Raw genomic sequence first — 26,575 nt, forward strand, 5'->3', positions numbered from 1 at the left:
GTTGATGGTTTTTCCCCTGAAGCATGCATTCATCAATTTTAAGAACTCAAGAACATTAATATAAAATAAAATTAACTAGCATTTGCTTTATCACTTCCTGAGGTAACTGAATTATGCAAATGACAATCAGTTTGAGAATGGGGGGCACCTTACATGCTCGAGGTATCAGTCTGCAGCAATAATTGCTGAATATCAACTTAAAACTGCTGTAAATTTAAAAGAAAGTGAAGGCTTTCCAGCTTATCTTAGTTTTTCTACTTGTAGAATGCCTAGCTTGTTTATAACCCATTTTGAGGTCTACGATAAGGTTTGAGTTGCAGTTTTAAACACCGTTAAATGCAACAGCTTAATTTAAAAAAATGCTATAATGTCAGTTACTGATTATTAAAAGCAGATACAAAGTTGGGATGCAAATTCAACATATTATATTGTTTTATATTAGAGGTAATTAATACATTTCGCTTTGGTGTCACATAAAAAAATGCGGTCATGTTATAAGCACTTTGATTTAGCCTTGATAAAATTATCATGTTAATATTATTGAGGATAGTAAAGATCTAAACCCGAATGTGTTTTTAGGACTACATCTGCCAAGAAAAATACATTACATTATTTATCACACATACGTACAAGACAGTATGGTGTGGTTTATTTCATTCAATTAACCTCAATTTTAACTCCTTTGATCTGTTCACTTTCAGTTAAAGAACTTTACAGTCTTTAATTTTAATAATACATAAAATTAATAACATGGATAATTTTACTCACAGTTCTGTTTATTCAATAAATTAAATACAACTTGACAGATATATATTGGAAAGAAATATTTGCAAGGATAAAAAAATATATTGAAGCACCATCCCCTTTTGATACTGCTTTTTTATTTTTGACAGTCTGTTCTCTTTACATTTCAGACCCTGACTTACAGTGTAACTTTGAAAATGGGCTGTGCAATTGGGAGCAGGATGTACAGGATGACTTTGACTGGATCAGAGTACAGGGTCCAACCCCCACAGTTAATACAGGCCCATTAAAGGATCACACGACAGGCACAGCCAGAGGACACTACCTTTACCTGGAATCCTCTGAGCCACACCAATTCCGAGATAAAGCAGTTTTGCTGAGTCCTCTCTTCAACCCTTCTGGCTATGGAACCTGTGTTTTCCGCTTCCACTATCACATGTTTGGAAAAGAAGTTTATAAGCTGTCAGTCTTCCAAAGAACTGTGAGTAATGGTAAGGGATGGCTGTTGTGGTACAAGTTTGGAAATCAAGAAAACAGATGGATCAGACAGACCCTCTTCATCAGGAGTTCTAAGCCATTTCAGGTATGATCCTTCTAAATTTTGAAGTGTTTATTTGCCGCATCATAAAACATTGAGAGTATGTAAATAACTGCACAATCTCAAAGCTAGTTGTAACTGTCTGATCAATTTTGCTTCAAAATATGTTTGTAGGGTTTTTTGAGGAAATACGTTAAATATTTTGTTCTTGTGCTTACATTAAGTTTTCCCCCTAAACCACTTAATTTTAATATTTTGAATATGTGTTATTTAAAATGAATACTGTTGGGGTTTTTTTTCCAAGAAATTGGTGAAAAAATCCAAATCTACTACAAAATAGTTTGATTCATTAATTCTGTTCAAAAGATTATCCTCTGTTTTGCCTCACTTTTAAAGAGTTACAAATTAATTTTATTTATATAATACCAGAAAATATATCAATACAAAATATTTGGCTGCCAGGTTAGATGAAGGGTCAAAAATTTCTTGGAGAAATATACGATTAAAATAAGTTACAGCTATAAATCTTGACTTATATTTTTCTCTTTTAAATATTGTATATATTATGTGTCTTTGATTACATGTGGTCTTTTTATTGCAGTTGGAATATTCTGCAGGGTTATTAGAGGAGACATTGGTTCACTCAATTGTCAACTGGTCCTAAAATTACCATTCTCCTCTCCCCCATACCATATTAGAAAGCGAAACATCTTCCACCTTCCCTTTAAATCCGACATAGTGCATTTTTTTCTTTAGATTGTTCATTTTTATTTCCCAAAACACTACTTTTAAGTAAAGAGAAATTCTATCCCCTTTGGAAGAAAAGGCATTAATCACACTGTGGATGCAAAGAGGCACATGGAAGGAGAGCATTCATTTTCTGTCAAGACCTTTTGTAAAAATATAAAGGCATATAAACATAATGCTATCAAAGCCTCTTCCCCTTCCTCTTCCCTTTCCCCTTCCCTTTCCCCCTCCCCTTCCCCTTCCATGTTCAGTGGTTTATCTGAAGAGTTATAAACTTCTGTGTCCTGTGTTTGACCTCCTGAGAGTTAAGAAGGTCTATTCAGTAAGTGAAATGCTTTCCACATGCTAGCGTTGTAGGGTTTTTTGTTGTACTTTCACAGTTCTTTGCAGGAAATTTCAAAGACCTTATATAATTTTGATCTGTTTTTGTTTTTCTCATAGTCATTTTTGAGGGCCATGAGGTGTAAGTTTGATTATTCTGAAGAAAGAGATCAAGATCTGATGCTCATTATTGTGTATTTTGTAACTTATAATGGAGTTTGCTGTGTCACAACCTACAACACTTCAAAACTCAGAAGTTTTGGAGAGAGCAAGTTGTGTCCTGTTTCTACTAACTTGCCAAGTGCTGATTGCTTTCCAATCTTTCTTTCTCTTTCCAAACTTTCTTTTAAGTGTATAGTGTTTAAATATACTATATTTGAAGTATTTCTACTGAGATTTGTACTCAGTCTCTACCGAGGCTGTGGAACAGCCTCTCAGTTGGTTTTAGGCTGTCTCCAGGCTGTGTAACTGTATTAAAGCTGTACCTTCTGTATTTACTACACTGTGTTCCCAACACCCCATAAACTTAGGGTTTCACTGCTTTCACACCACATGCTTAAAGTCTTTCAGATCACCACAATTCTTCAAATGAAGTGTTTAGATTCACTTGAGAATGGATTTTTTTTTCATGAAAGTCTAAAAACAAACTAGTCTAAATAAAGATAGGATTTTTAAATCATTTTCTGGTCAAAATACAAGTCTTGGCTTCATATCTTTCTGTCTCTAACCAAAGCATCTTGTCAGCTCTTACAGGATTTTCAGAGATTCCTAGTGAATAGAAAATGTTAGACTTTAGGAGCAAGGATATTCCAAGTCTTTGTCAGTCAGACCTTCATTTTGCTTTTTCTCTTCTAAATGTGTGAGATAATCATACGTCTGAGATGTGTCCTCTTCCTCTTTCCTCTCTATGTAAGTAGGTCATTTGTTGACCCCAGTCAGAGAAATAATCACTATAAATAATAAATCCCTCCCATTCGCATTTTCAGTTTATTTGCTGAGCACGAGAAGCCAGCTTTGGGAGTATATAAACAATTGTGCCTATACACAAATTCCTAGGAAAAGGAGGAATTGTCGGCCAAAAATTCAAAGCAGCAGAGAAAGGCATTTAGAACCTCTTGAAAGTCAGATTCTCTTTTGAAAGTTTTGAACTCTATAGGTATGAAACTCTAGGCCCTTTAATTGAATGCTCTGGCAGAAACTAAAAAACAACAGCAGACTCCCTTGGCTCACACCCACTCCCAATAAGCCTCAGAATCTTAATTTTGTTGAGAAAGCTTTGTTCTGGCTGCCATTAAACCATGGTGACATTTGTTGCTGTTCTATCGGATGTTTTCCACCTGAGTGTTACATGTGACATCATTGAGAACAATGGGAGTAGCTGGAAGTGGAAAAGGTAAATCCAGAGCTAAACTATTTAAACAAAAGGAATGCAGTTTTCTGAGACAAAATTAAGCACCTTTGTCAAATACTACTACTGTCAAGTATTAAAAATAGTCCCAAATACACATGCATATAAAAATTTTGCAGCTTTATTGATCTAGAGTTTCTCTTCCTCTGTAAAGGATATTATCTGCAAGACATTATACAATTTTTTTTTTTTAAATTGGAAAAATTCAAGTTGAAAATAAATTTCTTATAAATGATTCCTTTTAATTCTATGGGATACTTGTTTCAACGTGAAAAAACCCACTGTCGAGTGTCCTTGTCTCCTTACTTGTTCTGCATTTATTTTCATCCTGAGAAGTTTGCTTACATGTCTTTTCTTTAGATAAATGCTTGAAAAGATAGCAAAAAGATTCTGTCCATGGTAACCTACTCATATTGATGATGAATAGTGTTTCCTTTATCTTCTGTGGAATAATCATATCTGTAATAATTTCTGCTCAGAAGAAGGTGCAAAGGTTCTATTTTGACATTTAAAAAAATTTACTCTCTTAGCTTGCTCTATTGATTCATATTTCTGATGATACAGAAAAAGAATGATGATATGTGAAAAATGGCAAAATGCCGTATCTCAATCCTTTTGGCAATGTAGTCTCCTTTTTGTCATGATAGAAATCACACACCTATCATGTGTATCTTAAGAGACCTAGGGCAATTTTACAATGTTGCAAAACATATTATTAAAAAAAGAATCATTATCTTTACCCCAATACAGTTATTCCCTTTTTGCTCATGCGGATTATACATTTTTCTCTGTAAACAAAGATGGCTATAGATCTTTGATACTGCAAAGTGTAAGTAGTACATTAGGGAGTCTATCATAATTTTGTGCTGATTTTATAAAGGTCAGTTTTGCATTTTCTTCATTGGCTCTTATGAAATTTAAAAATGCAAGTATGATGTTTAAGTCCATGGTTAGCTATTACTGCTATATTTGGTTTCATTACTAAAAATTTTACTATTCTGAGTATCATATATAAAACCTTACTTGTCCTTTCAAATATAAAAATTTCTCCATTTAAGCGTGAAAAATAAAGACCAAAATCAGAAGAAAATAAATAATACAAAATAACATTGCAATTAAGTAGATATAAAGTGCATTTGGCAATTTCCTATTTTACAAGTGGTTAAGAAAAGTAAACAAAAAAATCCACTATAATATTTTTAATTTTTTATCAATTAAGTATTAACTTGGAAAGTAATGGAATATTGATTGAAAATTAGAATGATACATTTGCTATGAATATAGAATAGCACTATGTTCTGTGAACACAAATATAAAACAATATTCATTTTCCAACTATTATTTTTATCTGTTGTGCTTTTTTTTTAATATACAGGTACTTCTATTATGGTTTTTCTTATGACTTTGACATATCAGTTTCATATCAAATACATATGTAGTGAGCATACATCTTTTACATCCAAGCTCTTGTCATTCATCTTGTCAGGAGAGATAGGAAGTGCTAAAAGTCATACCTAAGGTACTGAGCTGGTTGGGTTACAGTCACATGTTTTGTTTTTTCTTCTCTACTCTTCTCTCCTCCGTGAGATGAGATAGCAGCTCTTCTTTGGGGGTTTGATGATCTCCTCTGCAGTAAGTGAAATGGCACCACAAAAATCACTCTTCAGTTATTTTTGCAATTCTTGCTGTTTCTTGCAATTACTTTTCTGAGGAAAGAGAGGATTGATCAACACCCTCACCCCGCCAGCCATTTCTCTAATGAAAGACTATGAATTCTAGTGGTAAATGGAAATATTGGTGCAATTGTATTTTTAAAACTATTTTTATATGGTTTGGGGATCTGCTTCAAACAAGAATCCACTGTGGCAATTTATGAGGGTTCAGAATGTAATGTTTTTCTTTCATTAATTTCTAGTGGTGATAATTGCATTTCATACATGAATAGTGCAGGGAGACTTACAGAAAACTAAATACCCTTTTTACCAATTTAAGACAAGATAATGACTCACTACTCTTCTTTGTTAGCTAAAATATCCCTTAAGTAAGAATGATTCCATTTCCTGCATAACAAGCATCAGAAGTATGGAAATTACAAATTTTAGATCTTGTATCACATTTCACAGCCTCTCAGAGAGAATATTTCAATAGGGATTGTAACAGCGATAGTTTTGTAGATTTACTTGTATGAATTTTTCAGTCTTCTGTAGTCATTAATTGATAAGCATCAGGTTGAAATTCTGGACTCATACTGGTGTATTCCAGAATATGTAGCTGATCAAACTTAACCAAACTTCTTTGCCTGCGACTTCTCTGGAAGAGTGTGCATTACTCTTTATTGTCCCAAGGAGAACTGTTATTTCCTAGTGTGAAAAGCACAGGAAGAAAGAAAACAAATCAAAGTAATTGTGTATTTACCCTTATTTTTGGAACATTAAACTGGGGGAAAAAAAAATTGGAAATGTTTGACCCTTCCTAGAGCACTTGGGTAAATAGTGTTCCTTTCAGAAAGAAGGTTGCTTGAGAACCAGAAGGAAGCAGAGAAACATCTAATCAGGTGTTACAGAGAAGCTTCATAGAGAAAGATCATTAATGATTTTTCTGAATAGAGACAAGGGAGGTATTCTATGAAATCATCATATAACACAATCCAAGCAGAAGGAAATAATATTTTAGGATGGTCTGCTGTACAACTCATTTCAGGTGGATGTTTTGTATACAAGAAACTACGAACAAAGCCAGTAAGTAACACAGAAAATTATCAGAAGCAAAGTCTGTTAAGGGCTAGAAGCAAAATAACGAGGCTATGATCTCCCACCTGCCATACACTGCAAAGAGTCTGGGTGGAACCACCCTGTGCCAGGATGTGGCATCGCCGTGGGTGATGCCATTCATGGAGACACGCACTGAGCTGTGACAGCCTTGCCACTGCACACTCTGCTGCACAGGGCTTTTGGTGCATTGGGAGGTTCACTCTCTTTGGTATTCCAGCTGTGATTTCAGATTTTCTGCAGCCACTTTTGCCCTTATTGAACCAGGTTTATTATTGTCAAGTGTTGTTAGCCTTCTGCCTTGATTTGATTGTCTACCTGCTTACTTCTTCAGGGCCTCATTTCAGCGTGTTTTGACATACCAGTAGGAGTTTGTTAATGTTTAGTTGGTCAGATACATATTTTTCATTAAAATCTGGTGTTGAAGCAGCTCTGAACTTATCAAGGACTTCTCTAAGACATTTATTACGTGTCTAATACCTACTTGTGATCATTTTTATGTTATTGCTTTTGATCCATTCCCTGCTAGTAATTTCCACACAAAGATTTAGAGAGCATGGACTTCCACTCAAAAAACAGCTTCAGTTTCAATTTTCAATTTATCAGTCCTCATCTTCCTTCTCCTACTCTTCTCCTTTGTACTTCCCCTAATAATCTGCTGAGATTAGTATTCAGGAATTCTCTTTTTTTCTTATTTTTTCCCCTGTCCTTTAAATGTTACCATTTGCTTTTGTTCCACCTTACTCCTCCAGTAGTACTTCAAATAAATGGATATCTAGACATATTTGCTGCATCTCAGTAGGTCTTTTTCTGACTATTCTTCTTTGTTTCTGATCTGTATGTTGGCTTCTTTCATTCCTGATACCTCTTTGCATATTGCACAATACTCTGTGGTTTTTACATTTACATTGTGCTGTTGGTTTCTGGTCTGTTTACAGTAATCATTCTCATTTTGTTTTCAGTGTGGCATTGTACAGCCTATAGTTTCAGGCAGACCTGTTTTGTATATAGCTATGTATATATATATATATTTTTTTTTTTTTAATTTTTTTTTTTAATATAGCTGGGTCTGGAGCAAGTTTTTCTTAATTGGCTAATATGGACCTTTAAATATCCAAATGCACTGGAATGGGAAGAGACATCTTGCACTAGATAAAAGTTTGCTTTAATTCTCATCCAACCTGACCCGCACACTTCTCACCATCATTGTAAAAAAACTTCTTTCTTCAAATCTAATCTAAATCTCTTCTCTTTCAATTTAAAATCATTGCATCTTGTCCTGTCAGTATGTCTGGGAAAAAAGTCTCTCTCCATCTTTCTCATGAGCCAGCTTTAAGTATCAAAATGCTGCCATAAGGTCTCCACATATCCTTCCTTTCTCTAAATTCAAGTCTTCCATACTATATTCATAGGCGAGGTGTTCCAGTGCTCTGACCAGTTTTTGTGGCCCTACCCTAGACCTACTCTTACAGGTCCATGTGGTTCTTATGCTGAGGAATCCAGAGCTGGGTGCAGTACTCAGGGTGTGGGCTCACCGTGGTGGGCAGTGGCAGAATCACCTCCCTTAACTGGCTGGCCACACTTTTTGTATTAAGCACAGGGCAAAGCCTGCACAATCCTGCAAGTTATTTAAACAAAAAAAGGAAAAAAGACCAACCAACCAATCAACCAAGCAAAAACAATAACCAAATACCCAAACCCAAAAAAATTGTTGTCCTACATGTATTTAACACTCATGCCTTTTTAAAATGTGTCCTGGCAGGTGGGATGTGCAGAGACAGTTTCAGGATGTCTGAACTGTGCCAGAGGTTGCTCTGTCAGGCCAAATTGTGTGGCTTAGTCCGAGTCTCTCCTGTTGAAGTGCCAGTGTCTTTTGGTATGGCAGCTCTAATTCTTGCACTTGTAGGTCCTAAGCTCTCCACCATGTCCCATCCTCACCACCAGCCTCAAGGGGCTGTAGAGGGCCAGGAACAAAAGATGGCATATCTCATGTCCATCTCATGTTCATACTTCATGCAGAGCTTGTACAGGCTCTAGTTTGGGCAATTCATGCTCGGGTTTCCTAACTAGTCCACAATCTAGGTCAGAAACAACATACATGTAAAGTGGACAATGTGGGAACTAAGGCACTTGTGGGAAGGGGTGAAAAATAACCTTAAGACTTTGTGGTTAGTGGTGAACTTTGTGTTGATAGTGAAGACTATTCAATACCTACATTATGAAGTGAAATACAGAGAATTTTCATGCTGAAAGTGTGTGTGGTACAATGCTGTATATTTGAAAAATAAGTAGTGTGAGTTATTAAAAAAGTCATTCCTAAACAATGGTTTTGCCATTTTTGATAAATGGATTTCAGAACACAGAAAGCTGTGGAAACAAGGAAATTACATGAGAAATCAGGAAAATACATTGTATAAACCTTCAGAGAACATTTTTTTGGCTTAGTTCAGGCGTTTTGGAAAGATAGAGGCCTTTTGTTCAGTGCTATCAGAATACTAAAGAGGTAATCCCCTCTAACAATAGAAATAATTGATTCTTTGTGCTATTGTTTCATTGATATGCTGTGGAAAACTTGTCATGATATCATCAAGTCACAACATGTGCACATAGGGGACAAGGAATAAGAATTTCTAATCTACCTTTAATAATACCTTTTCCAGTGAAAATTATATTCTTAATTTCATGTCTGTCATTTCCTTGCAATTTGTTTTTTATTGAGAGGGGAGAGAACAAGGGGGCCAGGGTGAATTCTTTTTACCTTTTTTGTCCCCATTTACATGCAGGCTGCTCAAAGGAAATCACATAAATTAAAAATAGCCTTTTTATTCTCTACTGTATTGTCAAGTTCTGCTCATGTTTTAAATACAGAATACCTGAAGTAATGAAAAGTTTTCACCATCTTTCAGAACGCACAGCCCACTGAAAAACTGTGTTGGGCCATTTCAAGGGACATCATGTAAGACAGGAGTTTTGTTTCCCTGAAAATTAAGAGTGCTATTTCACATTTCCTATTGATATTACTATATTACTTATCAGCAACTGCTGAACAGGAAAATAAGACTTGGATACCTTTTCAAGGAGAAGGAAAATGTTAGTGACTTTTGTCTCATGGCTTAACTGGATCTAGAAGCCATCTTTGAAAATATAACAGGAAGATCACAGGAAAGCTGTGCTTTGTTGAAGATTTAATTAAATTTCCTTCCTTAGGGCTATGCTTTGTATCAAGCAGAGAGTTTAAAAAATAATTTTTACAATCTTTCTGTTTTTTGAGTATGCTTATAGCAGTATTAAGAAACAATGTAGAAATCTACTCCCACTGAAGTATGTGTCAAAACTCTCATTAACTGTAATGAACACAGGATTTCATGTCAACCCACATGCTCTGGCGATATCTCTATGTTATTGTTTCCTTACTTTGGGAGGTTAAGGCCATGTGCATGGATGTAGGAGCAGCAATTCTATATAACTAAGTCAGGAAAAATCTTTTGGGTCAGGAAAGGTCCAGATCTTTAGGCAGAAGATCTAATAGCAATCCCTCTGCTCACTAGCATTTGCTGCTGAACAGATAATTGACTGTTTATTACCACAAGTGTACTCACAAGCATTGAGAAGAAAGCAGTCAGTGCCTCCTCTTAGGATGCTCCTTATCTCAGCATGGAAGAATTGCCATTGCAGTAGGCACTGCAGAGATCAGGTAAAAGTCTATCCATTCAGCCCAGTGCAGACTTGCCTAGACAGAGATGTGAAGATGTCATTCTGCAGCCCCTTATATCTTGGTATGCTCTACTGTACAAAAGGGAGGGACAGAAATACTCAGGTCATAACAAGTCATCCTGGCCAATGTGGGACACTTTCAGGACCATAAGTTCCAGGTATTTGATACAGTAACTCAGCCAGAATCCTGGGGTTTTTTTGTTTGTTTGTTTGTTTGACTTATTTCCACATAAAATCTGAGGAAAGCTGTGTTTAGGAGAAAAGAAAGCAGACTTTGTATATCCTTGTAGATTAAGTCAAAACTAACCATGAACTTAAGGTGGTTTGAATATAGTTTCATAATTATAATTGCTATATAGATGTTTCTCAAATGGACAGGCTAAACATGTTGTTTTATAAACCTAGAAATCTCAGAAAATTTTTGGCACTGACAATATAGTACTTCTGCAATAATTCTTCCAGTGCTAATATCACAGAAAGACAGCAGGATCTTTTCTCTTGAATGCAGTTTTGTGATCTTAATACAGGAATGTAAAGACTCTGAGAACATGTAGTTATTAATCCCACCAATATCACTGAATAGTCTAAAACAGGATAGAAATGTGATTCATCCCTGCACTTTAGAGAAATGCTGTGAAAAACATCATAAATCAGCATGAGGGTTCACAAGCTTATAGGGAAATGTGATAAAGTGCTTTACTGAACTAGAACTAGTGTTTTCCAGTATCTTGTAAAACCAAGCACTGTAAAACATCAAATATTTGACACGAGATTTTTCATATTTGATGTGTGTAACCTTAAGAATGCTGGTAACAACTCATTTGGACACCTGTGTGAAAGGACTTTATTTCAACTTTTGGAGTCTTGAGGCATTAATTTCTAAAGCATTTTCAATGGTCATAAAGAAAGGAGCTGATGAGTTTGGAGAAGGGCAGTGTGATCTTGAGCTTTTCAGTGGGTATGATTTAAACAATGTGGTGACCCACTGTTGATAATCTTTCCAGAAGTTGATGGCAGGTCTCCACTTGTGATTGCTTTTGGCGTTAGAAGGGTTCCATGCAGCACATAACGGCTCTGTTTGCCTAAGTCATTCCCCCCAGGTGAGAGAAAGCTGGAACAGACTGTGACAACTCATGCATCCATTTTTTTTCCTAAGAAAAAATATTTTGCAGAAGGTACAGAGGAATATTTCAGTGCCACATAAACAGAATGCAGCTAGTGGACACCTAAATGAGAGATTGGGGGAATGATCTCGAGTCCACAGTGCCTACTCCTTTGATGGCAGCTGAGGAAACAGAGAAACAAAGCCAAGGAGGAATAAATCACCTTGTTTGGACTCATCAAAGCAGTTCAATATCTTATTTGACGTGAATTAATAACTACTCAAAAAATCAAAATCAAATCTAAATTTTTCTTTTCTTTTTTTAATAAAACTTTTTCAGAAAGAATTGTGCTTTCTTGGCAAGTTTCCCTTTTAATGTGTATATCTTGAGAAATTATTATATATTATTTTGTTCATGCATTCTTGAAAAAATCAATTTACAGTGAAGACTTATGATCATTGGATGAAAATATTTTAACGAAAAGGAAGTTTTGAAGTTTTGTTCTGTGGCTTGTGCTTTGTCTGTAATTACAAAAGTTCCTTCGCCTCATAAGAAATTTATTGTTTTTTTGAAGAAATGTTATTATACATTATTATACAATTTTCTTTATTCATCCCTAGCATTAAAACATAGGGGTAGTTTGCTGCAGAGATATGCAGATATGACTTTGCTTTCAATAAGTAACAAAAAAATTGTTTACAGAAAAGTGTTTTGTCAGTTATTTGTGTTGTTCTTTCCTGTTCAAACCAAATCACACGATTTCTCATGAGAAATCATGGTAGAAACCTAATCTAAAATACAATGCTCTAACTGGAAATAAAAATCGCTAAATAACCCTGTTGACACCTCCTGTGACAAACTTGAGTTACTGTTTGTCTAAGTTACAAGTTGAATACATTAGAACAAATATCACTATTTCCTACACATTTGGAAACCCTCAGAATTTTTAATATTCCACAGTTTTTGAAATTAATTCCATTCTATCTTAAACTATGCTTGTATAGAAATTAAGATTTTACTTTCGTTACCTTCAGTGGGAATTGACTAGTGACAGAAATTATCATCGCTGTAAAAATTGAGCATTTGTACAGAACAATATTATCCATTGTAATTCCTCTATTAAGATTTGTCATAATGTCGCTCTGCTCTTCAAAATCTTATTGTTCAAAATCTTAAGGGAACATTCTTTCTATGTATACACAATATCATTCTAATGCAGTTTGCTTTCATGGAACTGGGTTTTTTCCCCTCTTTTCTTTATGTCAAATACCTTTTGATACCTTTATAGATTTCATTAAGTCTCGATCTAGACTTCTGAAAACATGAAATTGGGAACTGTTTATTCTTATTCAAATAATAAATGTGATGTGAAATGAATTTCACAGCAGATGAATTTCCCAGAGGTTGCTTTATAGTATCTTATGAAATTTGCAGAATTATGTCTGGCAAATTAATACAAGTGGTCAAAGTTTAACCACAGCTGCAGAGACCATGCCCTGTACTGAAGCTAAACTCTTATTTTCAGTTTTAAGTGTATGCCTATGCCACTATTACATTTTCTGTGTTGCTAATGAGTTCGTGCTGTATTTCAAAGTATCACCCTCCCAGGTGCATAGATAAATGTAAAAAAAATAATGTGGGTGGAGAGATTTTAAATAACACAACCGCAATGATAATCAATATAAGGGTGTTCTGAATTCAGTTCCTCTTAGAGAACTGTGTCCTGTCACTTCTAACTTTGGATATATTTAATTTTTTAAAAAACATATTCCTGCTTAAGGTGTAAGAGAGCATCTTTCTTGGAGGAAACTTTGGTGGAAGATGCTATATAAGGATACCCTCAGCCCCTGTGTCTGTCAGGACTGGGGACATGGGCGCAGGTGGATTTGGAGACTGAAGCTCCTTGCACATTCAGCAGCAACATCCACAAGTGCACAAACCAATCCCATACAAAATTAGTGTAGTTGTGAGGGTATTTGTGTTTATCTTAGAAATAGCTGTGTAATTAAATAAACTTGCTGCTTCTTTTTCTAAATTTGAGAAAATTAGTAAGTAATTAATTGCAGGTAGATAGTCATTCACTTTGAAAACAAATTGAAAATTATATTTAAATTGCTGTGTGTTTGCCAGCCAAAATTACAGTGGATGGAAATTTGTAATTTTGGAATAGTAAGTTTTCTTGCATGGCTTTTCAAATAGTAGATGTTTTGGTTTGTCCTGTTTCCAATTTCTAACCATTTTATTGCTATTGGTACCACTACTGTAGCATTCTCCCCATTTTAGTCTAAAATACACAAAAGCTTGGGGTAGTATTGTAAAGAATATTTGTAGGTATCCTGAGGGAAAAATAAGAATCCCATACTGCTGTGAGAGCAAGAAAAAGCAATGCTGTCATTTATTATTGTCGTTCACATGAAATGTATTTTGTGCTAAAATGGCCCATCTGGAGCATATCCATAGTAGGGGACATTTACCTGTCTTCTTTTAGCATACTCATTTATTTTGTTTAATGGACATAATATATAAATGAAGTGTAATCATTTTTATTTACTCTGGTGATGTCAGCATCAGTAATAAATCTACAATTCACATGCAACTTCAAAATAGCAGAAACAAATTTGTCAGTGTTAGCATATTTAGACTGATATTATTATTTTACTTTTACAGGGTTAAGGCCATTCCTTGCATCATTTACGTATTTTTCCCTCCTGGCACAGCATAATAAATTTCAAGTGTAATGTTTAAAAGGTCTCCATACATATCATATGAAAAATGGTTCTTGTTCAATATAACCTTTCTTTATAAATAAATTGCAACAAAAATAGTAGAACAAACAGTACTCTGAAGCAGAACCATTATATTTTTACCACTATTTATCCTTCATTAATGTGTAGGAATTTTTTACTTAAGTGAGGAAAAAACTGAAAAAAAATACATTAGAAATTTTATACAGCATTTCTGAAAGTGAATGTGTGTGTAGCATGTAAAATAAGGATTTAAAACAATGGCAAAGAAATAACAGTTTTTGAACTCTGTTGGATCAGCAAAAACATATTTTTTTCAAAGTGTGTGGCTTGAGAAGGCTTTGTTATTTTTATAAATAGGGGTTTATTATTTAGTTAAACTAAGAATACTCTTATCAAATCTTTCATTAATCACCTGCTAGATATTTATCACTCAGCAACAGACAGAGGAGAGGAGTTTTATTCAGTCTTCCAGAGAGTATTTCACAAACACCAACTTCTATTCCCTGGCAGTAGAATATAATGAAGCAAATACAGCATTGACAAGTCTGATGAAACAGTAGAATTTTTTTCTTTAAAAGGTTCCTTAGCTCATTTCTTACCTGCCTAATTGCCTTCATCACACCTTAATTTGTGTGAGTCTATAATTTTTTTCCATGAATGGTATTATATTTAAGCATGATTAATGTTATTCCAATACGTACCAAAGGAGGTAATCATAATATGCCACTCATGATAATGTCTTGCCATCATTTTATATCACAGTGATGTTTCAGTGAATTTACACCATTGTGAATCCAATCATTCTGTTATGGTTCACTATGATTAATGTGACCACCAGTGAAACCTGATAATAATTAGTTGCTCTCATAAATTGTTATTAAATAGACTGTATCCCCCAGAATAAATTTAATCTCATTTTAAGTGAGAAACATGCCAAATGATTCCTCTATCAATTACTAAGAAATATTTAATAAGAAGTGGAATTCTATAATACACTGAAAAATGCTTTTGTAATTCTTGTTTTCCTAGATTTTGGTGAAAGGTATCGTAGGAGATGGTTTCACCGGGGACATTGGACTCGATGATGTGTCTTTTCTGGGCTGCACTCTTTACCATGGTAAGAGTTGGAATGCACATCTCTAAGCTGTGAGCTGATTCGTTGCTGTCATTTGTAAACATTGCTACTAGAAAAGTAAAAACCAGGTTAAATTGTGAGTCAGGAAATCCAGATTTGTTCCTCTGCTCCTCAGACTCTCATATCCAGGCATCAAGACAAAATAGGTTCTGCTGTGCATGTAATGTCCAAAAGAGATCCTTAGTGAGAAGGGTGCAGATTCCATACTCTTTTAGGTCTTGACTCCTAGAAGGTAAAAGAAACTTAGCTGTGTGTAAAGGAACTGAACTTTCATTCCGCCAATTCAGTTTGATACAGCTTTCCACCTCCTCCTAATAATTCTTAATGTATTTACTGTGCCAAATGCTCTCACGTGACAGCACACAAATAGTTCAGGTGATAGAGCAACCTGTTGTCAAAAGTCATTGTTACCAAGGGCAGAACAATCTCTACAGAATTGTAAAATATTACATCCCAAAATACATGTACTTCAAGACACCAGACTCAGGGTGTGAAGCTCACCACAGAATAGATTTAAGGGAGCTGCTGACAGCTGCAGCAGGCATTGCAAGGTTATATATGGTGTGACAGTTGCTCTAAAGTCATGACAGGGCTGTAGAGCAGCAAACAATTTAAAACAGTGTCTGAATATTAGTATCCTAGCACTTACTCTAAAACACCCTAGTGTAGATGCATTTTGTTCTGCTACTCCAAAAATTTCTTATAGTCATAATTAGTTCTACAAGGAATATCAAATGTGTATAGTATTTATTTTGCAGATAATTATCTAGGGTTTTACCATATTTATACGGGGTTATTATAACATTTTGAATATGAAGGCTTTTTGTAAATACTCAGTTAATGGATTGAGCCTTATGCTCAGGGAATAAAATCTTAAAATAACAAATCAGAAAATCCATACATAATTTCAAATTAGTTATGAAGACAATTTTAAAACTAAACAAGAAATTGGAAAACATAGAAGGTCAGAGTTTCAAAGACCATAACTAAGAAAAACCCCTTATTGCATGTGGAAAGATAAATTGAAAATACTCAAGTATAATGGTGGACAGGAATGAATTTCTGTATATTTTTAAAATTGAGAGTAATTTTTGAGACAGTCTAGGGTCCTGTCTTAATTTTATTTCCTCCATGCCATACAATTATTAAAAAAAAAAAAAAAAAAAAGTCAGAGACTGTGGGATTAGCCTGCAAAATAGACAACAGCTATGGCATGCTCCACCATATTTAACACCCGTTGGATCAGGTTGAAGAAGCAGGGTTCCCCTGTCCCTGCACACTAGAATCAAGCACTGCCCAGTTGCCTGAGCTCCACTTTAAGTGACCAAATACTGACAGGGAGAGATGGGCTTGATAGTAAAGTCTCTCCTAAGTAACATAAAAGATGTTGAATCTTTTGAATCTTGAGTGTATTGCTCGAACACATCATTCGAATGCCCTGAACAAAGGCTATTCAGTGATGCTTGCTCTGGACAAAATGGTACTCAATAAAGTATAGAAAATAAATTGTTTCAAAACAGAGGAAGTATCAGATCCTCCTTTCTTTTCAGGTGTTGTGAAGGCTATGATTATTCAAAATTTCTTCTATTTCAGTGTAGCAGGAGCAAAGTCTTAAATGTGGCATTTGTATTAAAAAATTCTGACTTATAAGGTCCTTGATGTTATTCTGAGTTGTAGATAAATGTATCAATTAATACAATTCTTACTTCAAAATATTCCTTCCCCTAAGTCTTTTGTTTGAGTTTGAGGACATTTTGAGAATATCATTAATATCACTGGAAAATAAATTATTTAATTTCATATGTTTGCTTTCTACCCTACAAAATAGAAATGAGTAATTTATTATCAGTATTAGTGCTCCAGCCGTCAGGGATTTAAAAAAAATCCTTGCTATCCCAGACAAATTTAATATGAAAAGTCTTCACATGTAGTTTTTAATTAACTCAGGGTATTGCTCAGGTGCATTGTGCACTACAGCTAATAATTTTATAAATTATGAAATTTTGAAAAGGAGTTTTATAATGGAAATTCCCTTTATGGACAAGAATAGCAAAGGTTTTCAAGAAAAGAGAGTAAGCTTGAAGAAAGGTGCTTAATAAAGAATAGGAGGACAAAAAAAGACAATTGATTTGAAAGAAGTGGTAATGAGTTTGAATGAAATATAAAGGAGGTGGTGGAACAAGGTTGTGACCTCAGAATAATTTCTCTAATGAGAAAATAATTTTTTACAGCGAGAAATTTACAAGGTAAAAAGGTTACACAGTAATTTCCACAGTCGCTTGTAGTAATCAACATGTTGAAAACCCCCATTATCATCTGAATAATCTGTTAGCCTTGGTGCACAGGGAAAATCAGTTTCTGTGATTGCTGTGTGAGTGTCAGCATGAGTTTTTTGAAATTATTCACCGGTTTGATCCAAATTTGAAAGACTGGCAAGAGGTGTAAATCTTGCAAGTGTCAAAGATTGTATGGATGGTGTGACAAAACCAGTGCTTTCCACTGGGGAAAGCTCCAATTCAGCTCCTGCTGAACATTTCAGTCACTCAGCTGTCCAGGCATGATTCCAGTAAAGCCATACCCTGGAAAAGGGGGGCAGTGGCAAAGGGAGAAATCATCATGGAGCTGAAATCCCTTAGTCCAGGTGCTCAACATCCTCTTGGTTCCTTTTTCAAAGGATACTTGCCCACTATTTCTACAACGACTTCAGGAACTTCAGTTCCTGCCACACTCCCCATGAACAACTGCACAGAGAAGGAGTTTGTCTGTCAAGCCTCTGGCCACTGCATCCAGATGATCCAGAAGTGTGATTTCAGACCTGACTGCTCTGATAAGTCTGATGAATCAGCTTGTGGTGAGTGGATCAAATCATGTTCTTTGCACCTTACTAGTTTGTGGGTCTTAAACACATTGCTTTGGCAGCTCTATCTTATCTACACAGTTTGGTATTAGCACCTAGATGCTATTTTAATGTGATTTTCCCCAGGAACATAGTAATGTTTTACTCTTAATATGTGTGATGTAATGCACGTTCTGCCTTCTGATTCAGACTCAACATTTCAATTCAAGTTACTACTGAAATATGGTAAGGGAAGGAATCCTCACTTCCCTAATGGCTGGTAACCATACATGCCAATTTTAAATGAATATATTTTTTTAAAATGTTCACTAGTCCAGACTGGAAGAGAAAAACTTGAGTACATCTTTGGGGTGGACATCTGGGAGAACAGTAACCACTTCTTAACTACTTAAATGAGTATGGGTTGTATTTGGTTGGTTGGTTGTTGGGGTTGTTGGGGTTTGCTGAAACAAAATTGTTTCAGCATCAGCAATAATTGTGAAATTCAGCGTACACCACACAGAAGTGAGTTCCAGCCTGTAAAGCTCTGATAATCTATGGGACACTGTAATGGACAAGGTCCGCACATGATGCCCATAAAGATCTAAGACAATTGTTCGTTGCTTCTGAGTCACAGCAGCTCACACTGTAGCATTTTAGAAGCTGTTAATGACTTCCCTTTGCCTCAAAGAACAAAGTACTTGAAAGTACCAAAGCCAGTTAATGAGGGGGACAGACATCTAGAGACAGTGACCTCTTCAGCCTTTGCAAGCAAAACTATTGTCATTGAAAATGAAAACTCTGAATTCATTACACACTGTGAAGGGAATTCAGTCACCGCTCTCAGGGCTGAGGGCTCAGTGAGAATAAGTATCATTCTCTCCCTATGTCTATTTCCTATGTGGGAATAACTGGAAGAAATTAATCTGATGTTTAAGTGCCACAGTAGTTTCCTATAGTGTTGTATTCCATTTTATTTAAATGGTATGCTCTGTCTCACCCCTCCAAAATGTATGGTACATTCTAAGCCTGTGGTCCTGCCCTGAACCCTCCTGTATCTGCAATCCCATTGGCCCAAGTCTGATTCCGCGCCCACTTCAATTCCCCTCTTAAGCTGTGCTAGGGGATCAGTCTGGGTCTTAGCCCTTCCTCGCTCTCAGCCTCTTCCCCCCTCTTGCCCCTTCCCTCCCCGAGGCTCCCCCTTCCCCCCTTTTCCCTCAGTAACCATGCTGTACCCGGGTTTGGGACCCCAAATAAACCTTCATCTGCTCAGCACCCTCAGAAGCCGTGTGGAGTCTCCTTGCCTGCCTGATGCTGCCAGCCAACTCACAGCCTAGGGGGCCCTCCGGGAACATCCCCGGGGTGCCCCCACCTCAAAACGCACCGCAACACTATAGTGTGAAAAAACACCAGCCACTGAAATCTTGCCCTGAAACATAAATACAGAGCCCTCTGAATATTTCTCCCCTCAAAACATTATCTTACAAAACATCTTTTTCTTCTAAGTGAGATAAATACTGCAGAGAATACACCTTTACATATTTGCTCTCTCTGAGGTCTCCCATCACTAAGATGGGCATTTATCACTTAAATGACAATGCTGGACTAGGACTTAAAAATGTCCAAACTGAAACAGAAATATGATCATAGGAAGGTGTTATCTTTCTCAGAGGAACTTTAAATATAATATTTACAAAGCATGTAGGAAAGGGGAATAAGCATTTAATGCCACTCATCATTCTCAGGAAGCATCACAAATCTTCATATGGGCAACCCATGAGATCATACTGGCTGCAGTTTTCTTCCTTAGTGAGGATATACAACCTATAAACCAAAATTCACTCTCTCCTTAGTCTACCATTTTTAGCCTTCAAGGAAGGAAGCATCAGGCACATTCTACCAACAAACCATGATTTCTTGATGCAGCATTTTTTATGGGTTTATGGGTTAAAATAAATTCTTGTTTTCCTTGCACAAGTCTCACTGCAGTCACTTAAACTTAAGTGTAGTAATATGTTCCAAAGTTCTGGAGAGTGACAACTCAGCTTGGACCATGTGTTGGAGAATAAATATTCACAGCAGAAATGGAAAATAAAATTGGTTTCTTTACCCTAAGTAGGGTCAGTAATGAGCTCACTTTGATGCTCAGGAGACAAAAACTCTTTGGGAGGCAGCTGCATTTTTTATTTTTTAGTAAGACAACAGAACAATATTTGATGCCAATACCAAATAGATGCATTTTTATGTAACTTTCAAGTTTTGTAAGAACGGCTTGAAATCTGGTTTAGAGTTTGTTTTTTTTTTTTTTAGAGTTATGGTCATGGACTTTGTAGAAAATGTACAATGATTTGCTAATGTCATCAGACTATGGGACTGGAGACAGACCCATACAGCAGCCCACAGATTCTCAGCTGATGAATTTTACAGTAATTTCTGTGTATATTACATGACAGATTATTAGAAATACCTGAAAGGTGGTCAGAACTCACACAAAGGTAGATACTGAGGTGCAAAGGAATTGGTATATTTCCAAAATTAGAATCAGTCTAAGAGAGGAGAAAATATAAAATTCATGTTTTATTTGTGAGGAAAAAACTTTGCATATTAGTAATATGTCAGTATTCATGGATACTATAAATTGAATTAGTTTTATTTCCATGTTGCTTTTTTTGGGTTGTAGCATGAATTAATGATTTTCAATTTTTATATAAACATGAGTAATAACTGTTAATCTCTAAAGTTATGGAAGTCTGTGACTTTGAAGATAAAGACCTGTGTGGATGGCATCAACCAGCCTTGGAACAGATGTCAGGAAATTATTCCATACTTACCACAAAGACATTCAAGTGGCAACTTGGAAGAGGAGCAAATCTCTACCCTGAGGAAGAACAACACTGCCCATTGACCGATCATACTATGTGAGTACAGTTTTTCAGGTGCATGAGTCTCTTCTAGAATGTGTGATTTTAACCACATGTAGATTGTCAAGGGGAAAACTGCTGCATTTCCAATATTGAAGCAGCTTACTGATTTATTAATGACATGTAATTAACTGACAATAGGTGAGGTAGTTATGCGGGATCAATACTACAGATTAATCAAAAATTAAAAATCATTATTTGTTGAGATCGGCGGGAGAAATGCGGCACGCAATATGAGTGATCAGCAAGTCTCAAAAGTTTATTGAATAGGCGCACATATTTATAATAGTGTTAATAAGGCTAATGCATATTGCAAAAAGCGAGCTCATTATTGGTTAGTTATTTATCAGCTAACTACGCCTACATTTACATTCTTGTGGCTACTTTGTTGTGGCTTTTCTTATCTTTTCTTCATTCTTCCTAGCTAACGCACCTCTCCCATAACCTCATGTTGCGGCAAGGGCACAGTGACCTTGCCGCATTTGGACACTGACTGCTGACTCCTATCCTCATCTCCTTCTTGCTTAACTAACGGTATTATTCCAGCATGACCTTTGTCAGCTAGCTAACTGTCCACAAAATCCTCTACAATTATTAAGCAGGTAAAAATTTCTAAACGTCTTTCTATAAGTAACTCCCAAAAGTTTCAGTACCTCCCCATCTAGAGGAACACGCACGAGGGTATATGGAGTACAAGCATGTTGCCCCTTATGGGAAAGCAAGTTTGGAAGAGGTGGCTGCTCCAGCATTACCCTCCTTCCAGCAGCCCCCACTGCCAGACCCAGGGGGACTGCTGCTCTCTCTGCTCTCTGCAGTGCTTGTGGCACCAGCGAGACGACCTCTGGCATGTCAAAACCAGATGTTGACCGCATTATCAATTCCTGCTATTACAAATTTTCAACCTACTTTTACACTTCTTTTCAAGCTGGCTTCTCTTTTGGAAGCTGGCTTTGTAATTAATTTGGCGCTGTTTAATTTAGTTGTGGTCGTCTTCTTGATCAGTTTGAGGTGAATACCTTCTCAGTCTTTATTCACACAGAAAATTTATGGTCACTTTTCTACCTTACTAGCTATTGTTAGTTGTTAGCTGTTGCTTCCAATTTTGTTAATGCTATTTTTAGCTGTTGGTCTTACGTCAGCAGTTTTGCCCAAGGGTGGGCTGTACAAGTTAACACAAAATGCCCTGTGAATTCTGCACTCATTTAGTATTTAACTAATGAAGTTCAAAACTACTGTAGTTAGAGCAAACCTCAGTTATCTGGTATTTTTTTTACCAGTTCTTTTTATTTTACCATTTTTCTGATTAATCATATAAGTTCATGTTTAAAACAGTTCTATTCTCTCAGTGAAAATTTGTAAATTAATATTGCATTCTCGTTAGGTTGCTTAAGATAGTTACTAGCTCCTTAGAAGATACTCCTTTGATTTATCTCAAGGAGCAAAAATAAGCTTTTCTGCATGAATATTTGGTTTTAAATAGTTGAGGTTTTTTGGTGGGTTTTTTTTTTTTGTTTGTTTGTTTTTTTTGTTTTTTTTTAATCTAGTGAGAAGTGTGTTTTAGAAAAATGCATTAATTCAATGTATTCCATTTAAAAGTAGCTGTAAGAGTTATTGAAAAAAAGAATCCCTACAGGTAACTAGAAAAGGTATTGAGTACAATCCATTTTAAATGTTATGCAACTTCATTAATAAGAAAATTTCTCTACAGTGTAATTACTCTGAACAGAAAAATACTTACCTTGTTCTAGTGACATGTTTAGTTTCTGTGATGATGGCCCATAGAGTGCAAAGATGGTCTTTAAATTAAGACCTCTTCAACAAAGTCTTTGCTATACTGCTATTAGTTTAAAATGACATTATTTTGCATTTACTCAACCTGAATTTCTATCGCTATTAAAGAGTGGACTCAATATGTTCGTTTCACTGTGTACTTCATTAAAATTACTGTATTTTTGCAAAGATCCCAAAACAGCAGTACCAAACTCAAAAAAATCATTCAACAATAGCAAAGAATTACAAGGCTGTCAAGCTGCTTCTAGGTCTCTACATTATATATGAAAAGGAAGTGTATCCCATAACAAAAAAAGAGCAACTGTTTACAATAAATTAGCTGTCAAATCCTTAATTGACTGCTCTTTAATTGTTGTATATTAGCCAATACCAGCCCTGTATGAGTACTTAGTAAATCCCCCACAACCTTTCCAGTGTAGCTTTACCTTGGCACAGTGATACCTGCAATTGTATTACTGCTTTTCAACATATTTTCAAGGTTTAATGCAACTAACAGTACATTGAAAAGGACTGATGAAAAGAGAAAGTAAATGATCCATAGAGATTGCAGTTTGCAGGCAGCTCTGTAATGTATTGCTCTTGTGATATTTCACATGAGATGCAGTTTGGTTCTGTGGTTTCCCCCTTCCCTTTGTTTATTGGCCTATAGAGAAGTACAGAAGATAGATGCTGCCAAATTACCACAGGAGATGCAGAGCAGCAGTTTTATTGAATTAAAACCCTGCAACATTTTGTTTTATTTTCTCATCCATTTTCCCCAAATTTCCACTAGTTAGATGAGGCAAGCTGTGTTGCTGTAATCCTGTATGTTTGCAAATTAAAATAAAATATGCAGGACTATGTATAGAAATGTTTGGATTCATTCTGATGCAAGAGTAGTTGGCAGTGCAGCTTACAATGTGTTCTTTCAGCAGAAATACCTGTGAATACTTGTAGTCAAACCATCTGCCTCCTCAGAATAAGTACTTGTGCTAGCCACATGCAGGCTGGTGAATTGTGAGGTGAAGGTGTGAGTCTTTGAAGCTGTAATTACATTAATTAAGTGAAAGTAATTACTTTGGAAATAGAGGGAACAGCTTGTATGTGTGTATAGAAACCAAAGGCTGGAGGAATGGAAGCTGTTATGGGAGTCTGCCATTGGAAGCTGGCTTGAGCTAGAAAAAATCTGCCATGTGTTGTGCAAAGGGCTGGGTGACATTGGCACTGTGCACTGCAAAGAACACCATTCATATTCGAATGTAGAGCTCCTGTGATGTGTTTCCCTACTTAGCAAATGGAATTCTCTATTGCAGTTGCATTTCTAAAAGCTGCAACAATAAAAGTATCCATTTGTGTAGGCTTAAACAAGTGTATTAAATTGACACCAGCAAATGGATGTCTATTAATTTATTTCCTTTTTAAACAATCTGGTTTGTGATGTAGCAAATTCTGTGACATTATTAATGATATTTGGTTACCACTGTTAATTGAAAACTTTGTAGTTAATTGATATGATAATTCATGCATCAAATCTAATAAATCAAAACAAAAATGGATGCAGAGATAAAACAAAGCTGACATGATAATAATTGCTGTGTAAATAGTTCCCCTGATAAATATATTTTTAATACATCTGTCTTTTGTGTCACCTTTTCAGACAATCTTTATCAGAATTCAGGAGTATTAGGAAAATTAAAGTTTTAAGTAATATGCTTTAGCCCAGCAGTTTTTTCAGCAGTCAAGAAATGTTTAAAATTTGAGAATCCAAAAACTTCAAAAGAGGAGAAAAAATTGTTAAGTATTGTGGGTGTGGTTTTTCTTTTTTCCTTGGGTTTTTTTTTGTTTGTTTGTTGGTTGTTGGGTTGTTTTTCCTTGTGCGTCCAACATGAATACCAACTACTTTTAAGAATAAGCTAATGGTGAGAAATTGTTTGCAGGATAATGTCAAATTATTTCATTGCAAGCAATCATCAGACTTAATTTTGTACAAAGAAAGAGAATATACCCGAAGTATTTTTTACCTCTTGTGTTAGGATGTCAGAGCATGGGATTAATCTAGTAATGAAAATAAATTAAACTGTGAATAATTTAATCATTTTGTGTAGGTAAAACTTTGCTTACATTTGCCTCATTTTCTTCTTGGAATTTGTATTTGTTACGTAAAACAAAGCATCAAAGTTTCCTGTGATATACTCGAAGCATGGTCACAGATATTTTCTTTTGAAATTTTAAATTTTAGGATCCTGTAATAAATATACTACAGTTTTATTTAGTACAAGAATTCCTTCTCACATTCCTGATGGTTTTCTTTTGAGCAATTTTGTGATGTCAGTGTCCAATTACAGGTCTCAGTATGACTTGTGTTTTGGTGTGTTAAGAAGCTTTGAAATAACCATTTAACCTCAATCATGTGATAAAGTTTAGATGGTCAATATAGTTTTTTTTTTTTTCCTCTAGCACTGTGCAAAGAACTTTGATCAGTTGGCATCCAGCATTTTACAGGCAGCTGTGAACAGAAGTAAAAGTTGTCTTCTGCAATAGGAAATAAATCTATTATATGTTTTCAGAAAGCTGCCTTCCAAAAAATTTATATCTGCTTTATTATGGCATGAGAATCGTATTACATTTTTTGGTTTCTGAATTTATTAAACCTTAATATTAAGTGTTCATGGATGCGGAAAATTACTAGGAAAATAAAAGTTTCAAATAGTAATAAGAGAATTTACTTTTTTTTTGGAATAACCAGTTTGAAATTAATATGACACATATGGCTGTAAGTGAAAACCTAAAGTGCATTCCTAATGACTGTTTGCTCTCAATTCTCTTTTAATTTTTTTTTATCCTATGCAGAAATGTTGAAATTTAATTCAAACAAAGCCTTCTTTTCTTTTTTCTTCTAGTTGTTAGATGCAGATTTCAGTTACTGGCTATTTAGGACCTATTAGAATTTAAGTGGTTGGAAGCATTCTGCAGAGAAAATCTTTCTCTGATACACAGAATTAATTAAATTATTTGAGTTTTTATCTTCCTTTAGGAATATTGGAAATTACACATTTTATAACATTTTAATTTTGAATATAGATTATTTTTCTGAAACAATATCCTCACAGATGCAATAATCTTTATTCAGGGAAGAAATTTTTTGAAGCCAATGAATATATTATATGTAAAACTGCAAGAGATCTGTAAAGGTTTTGCTCACATGTTACAACCTATAATAGCCCATCCTGTATTATCTATAGAAGGATAAGTAGTCAAAGAATTTCTGGTGCAGACATTGAATATCTAACAAGAACAGGGACAAAAGAAACAAGGTGGTTTTTCTTCATTCTCCTTCTCTCTCATCTTAAGTCTTCTCAAGCTTCATAAAGATGTGCCTCACCACATTTCTTTCACATTGACAATCACTATACACTTTAACTAAAACCTTGACCCTGCCCATCATCAGTCCCTCTCCTTCCTACACCTGTGGCCTTCTGGCTGAACTGACCAGCACAATGGGCACTGCATTGAGATGCTGTTACCCAGCCCAAAAAGGAGGTGATCAATTTCTTCTTGAATGAGTGCTTGATATTAAGTTGTCTTTCACTTCTGCATTCTTGTAGCATTTTTTGTGATTTCTCCAGGCAGAGACAATGTTGAGGGAAATGTTAGGATTTGATTTTTTTTTTTTTTTAGAAGGCTTGTTCTTTGTATATATATTTCTGTAACACTTTCTGTAATATTTTGTAATATTTCTACCCACCTTTCAGCAGTTTCCCGTCTTACAGGCAAATTTCAAGTAAAAGGTACAATATGTACGTAACTTCCCCATTTTACACAT

The 26,575-nt window shown here is 35.4% G+C and overlaps 1 protein-coding gene across 1 annotated transcript in view; it reads left to right on the plus strand.

The window, feature by feature from the left end:
* Positions 1–26,575, plus strand: part of MALRD1 (MAM and LDL receptor class A domain containing 1) — a 236,196-nt gene that overhangs the window by 60,911 nt on the left and 148,710 nt on the right. Inside the window, exons 17-20 of the mRNA XM_041408374.1 lie at positions 915–1,327; positions 15,120–15,207; positions 17,900–18,076; positions 20,802–20,979. Of these exons, the coding sequence (XP_041264308.1) occupies positions 915–1,327; positions 15,120–15,207; positions 17,900–18,076; positions 20,802–20,979 (856 nt within the window). The remainder of the gene's footprint in view (positions 1–914; positions 1,328–15,119; positions 15,208–17,899; positions 18,077–20,801; positions 20,980–26,575) is intronic.

Source organism: Onychostruthus taczanowskii, unplaced genomic scaffold, assembly GCF_017590055.1.
Source record: "Onychostruthus taczanowskii isolate IOZ18803 unplaced genomic scaffold, ASM1759005v1 scaffold3, whole genome shotgun sequence".
NCBI lineage: Eukaryota > Metazoa > Chordata > Aves > Passeriformes > Passeridae > Onychostruthus > Onychostruthus taczanowskii.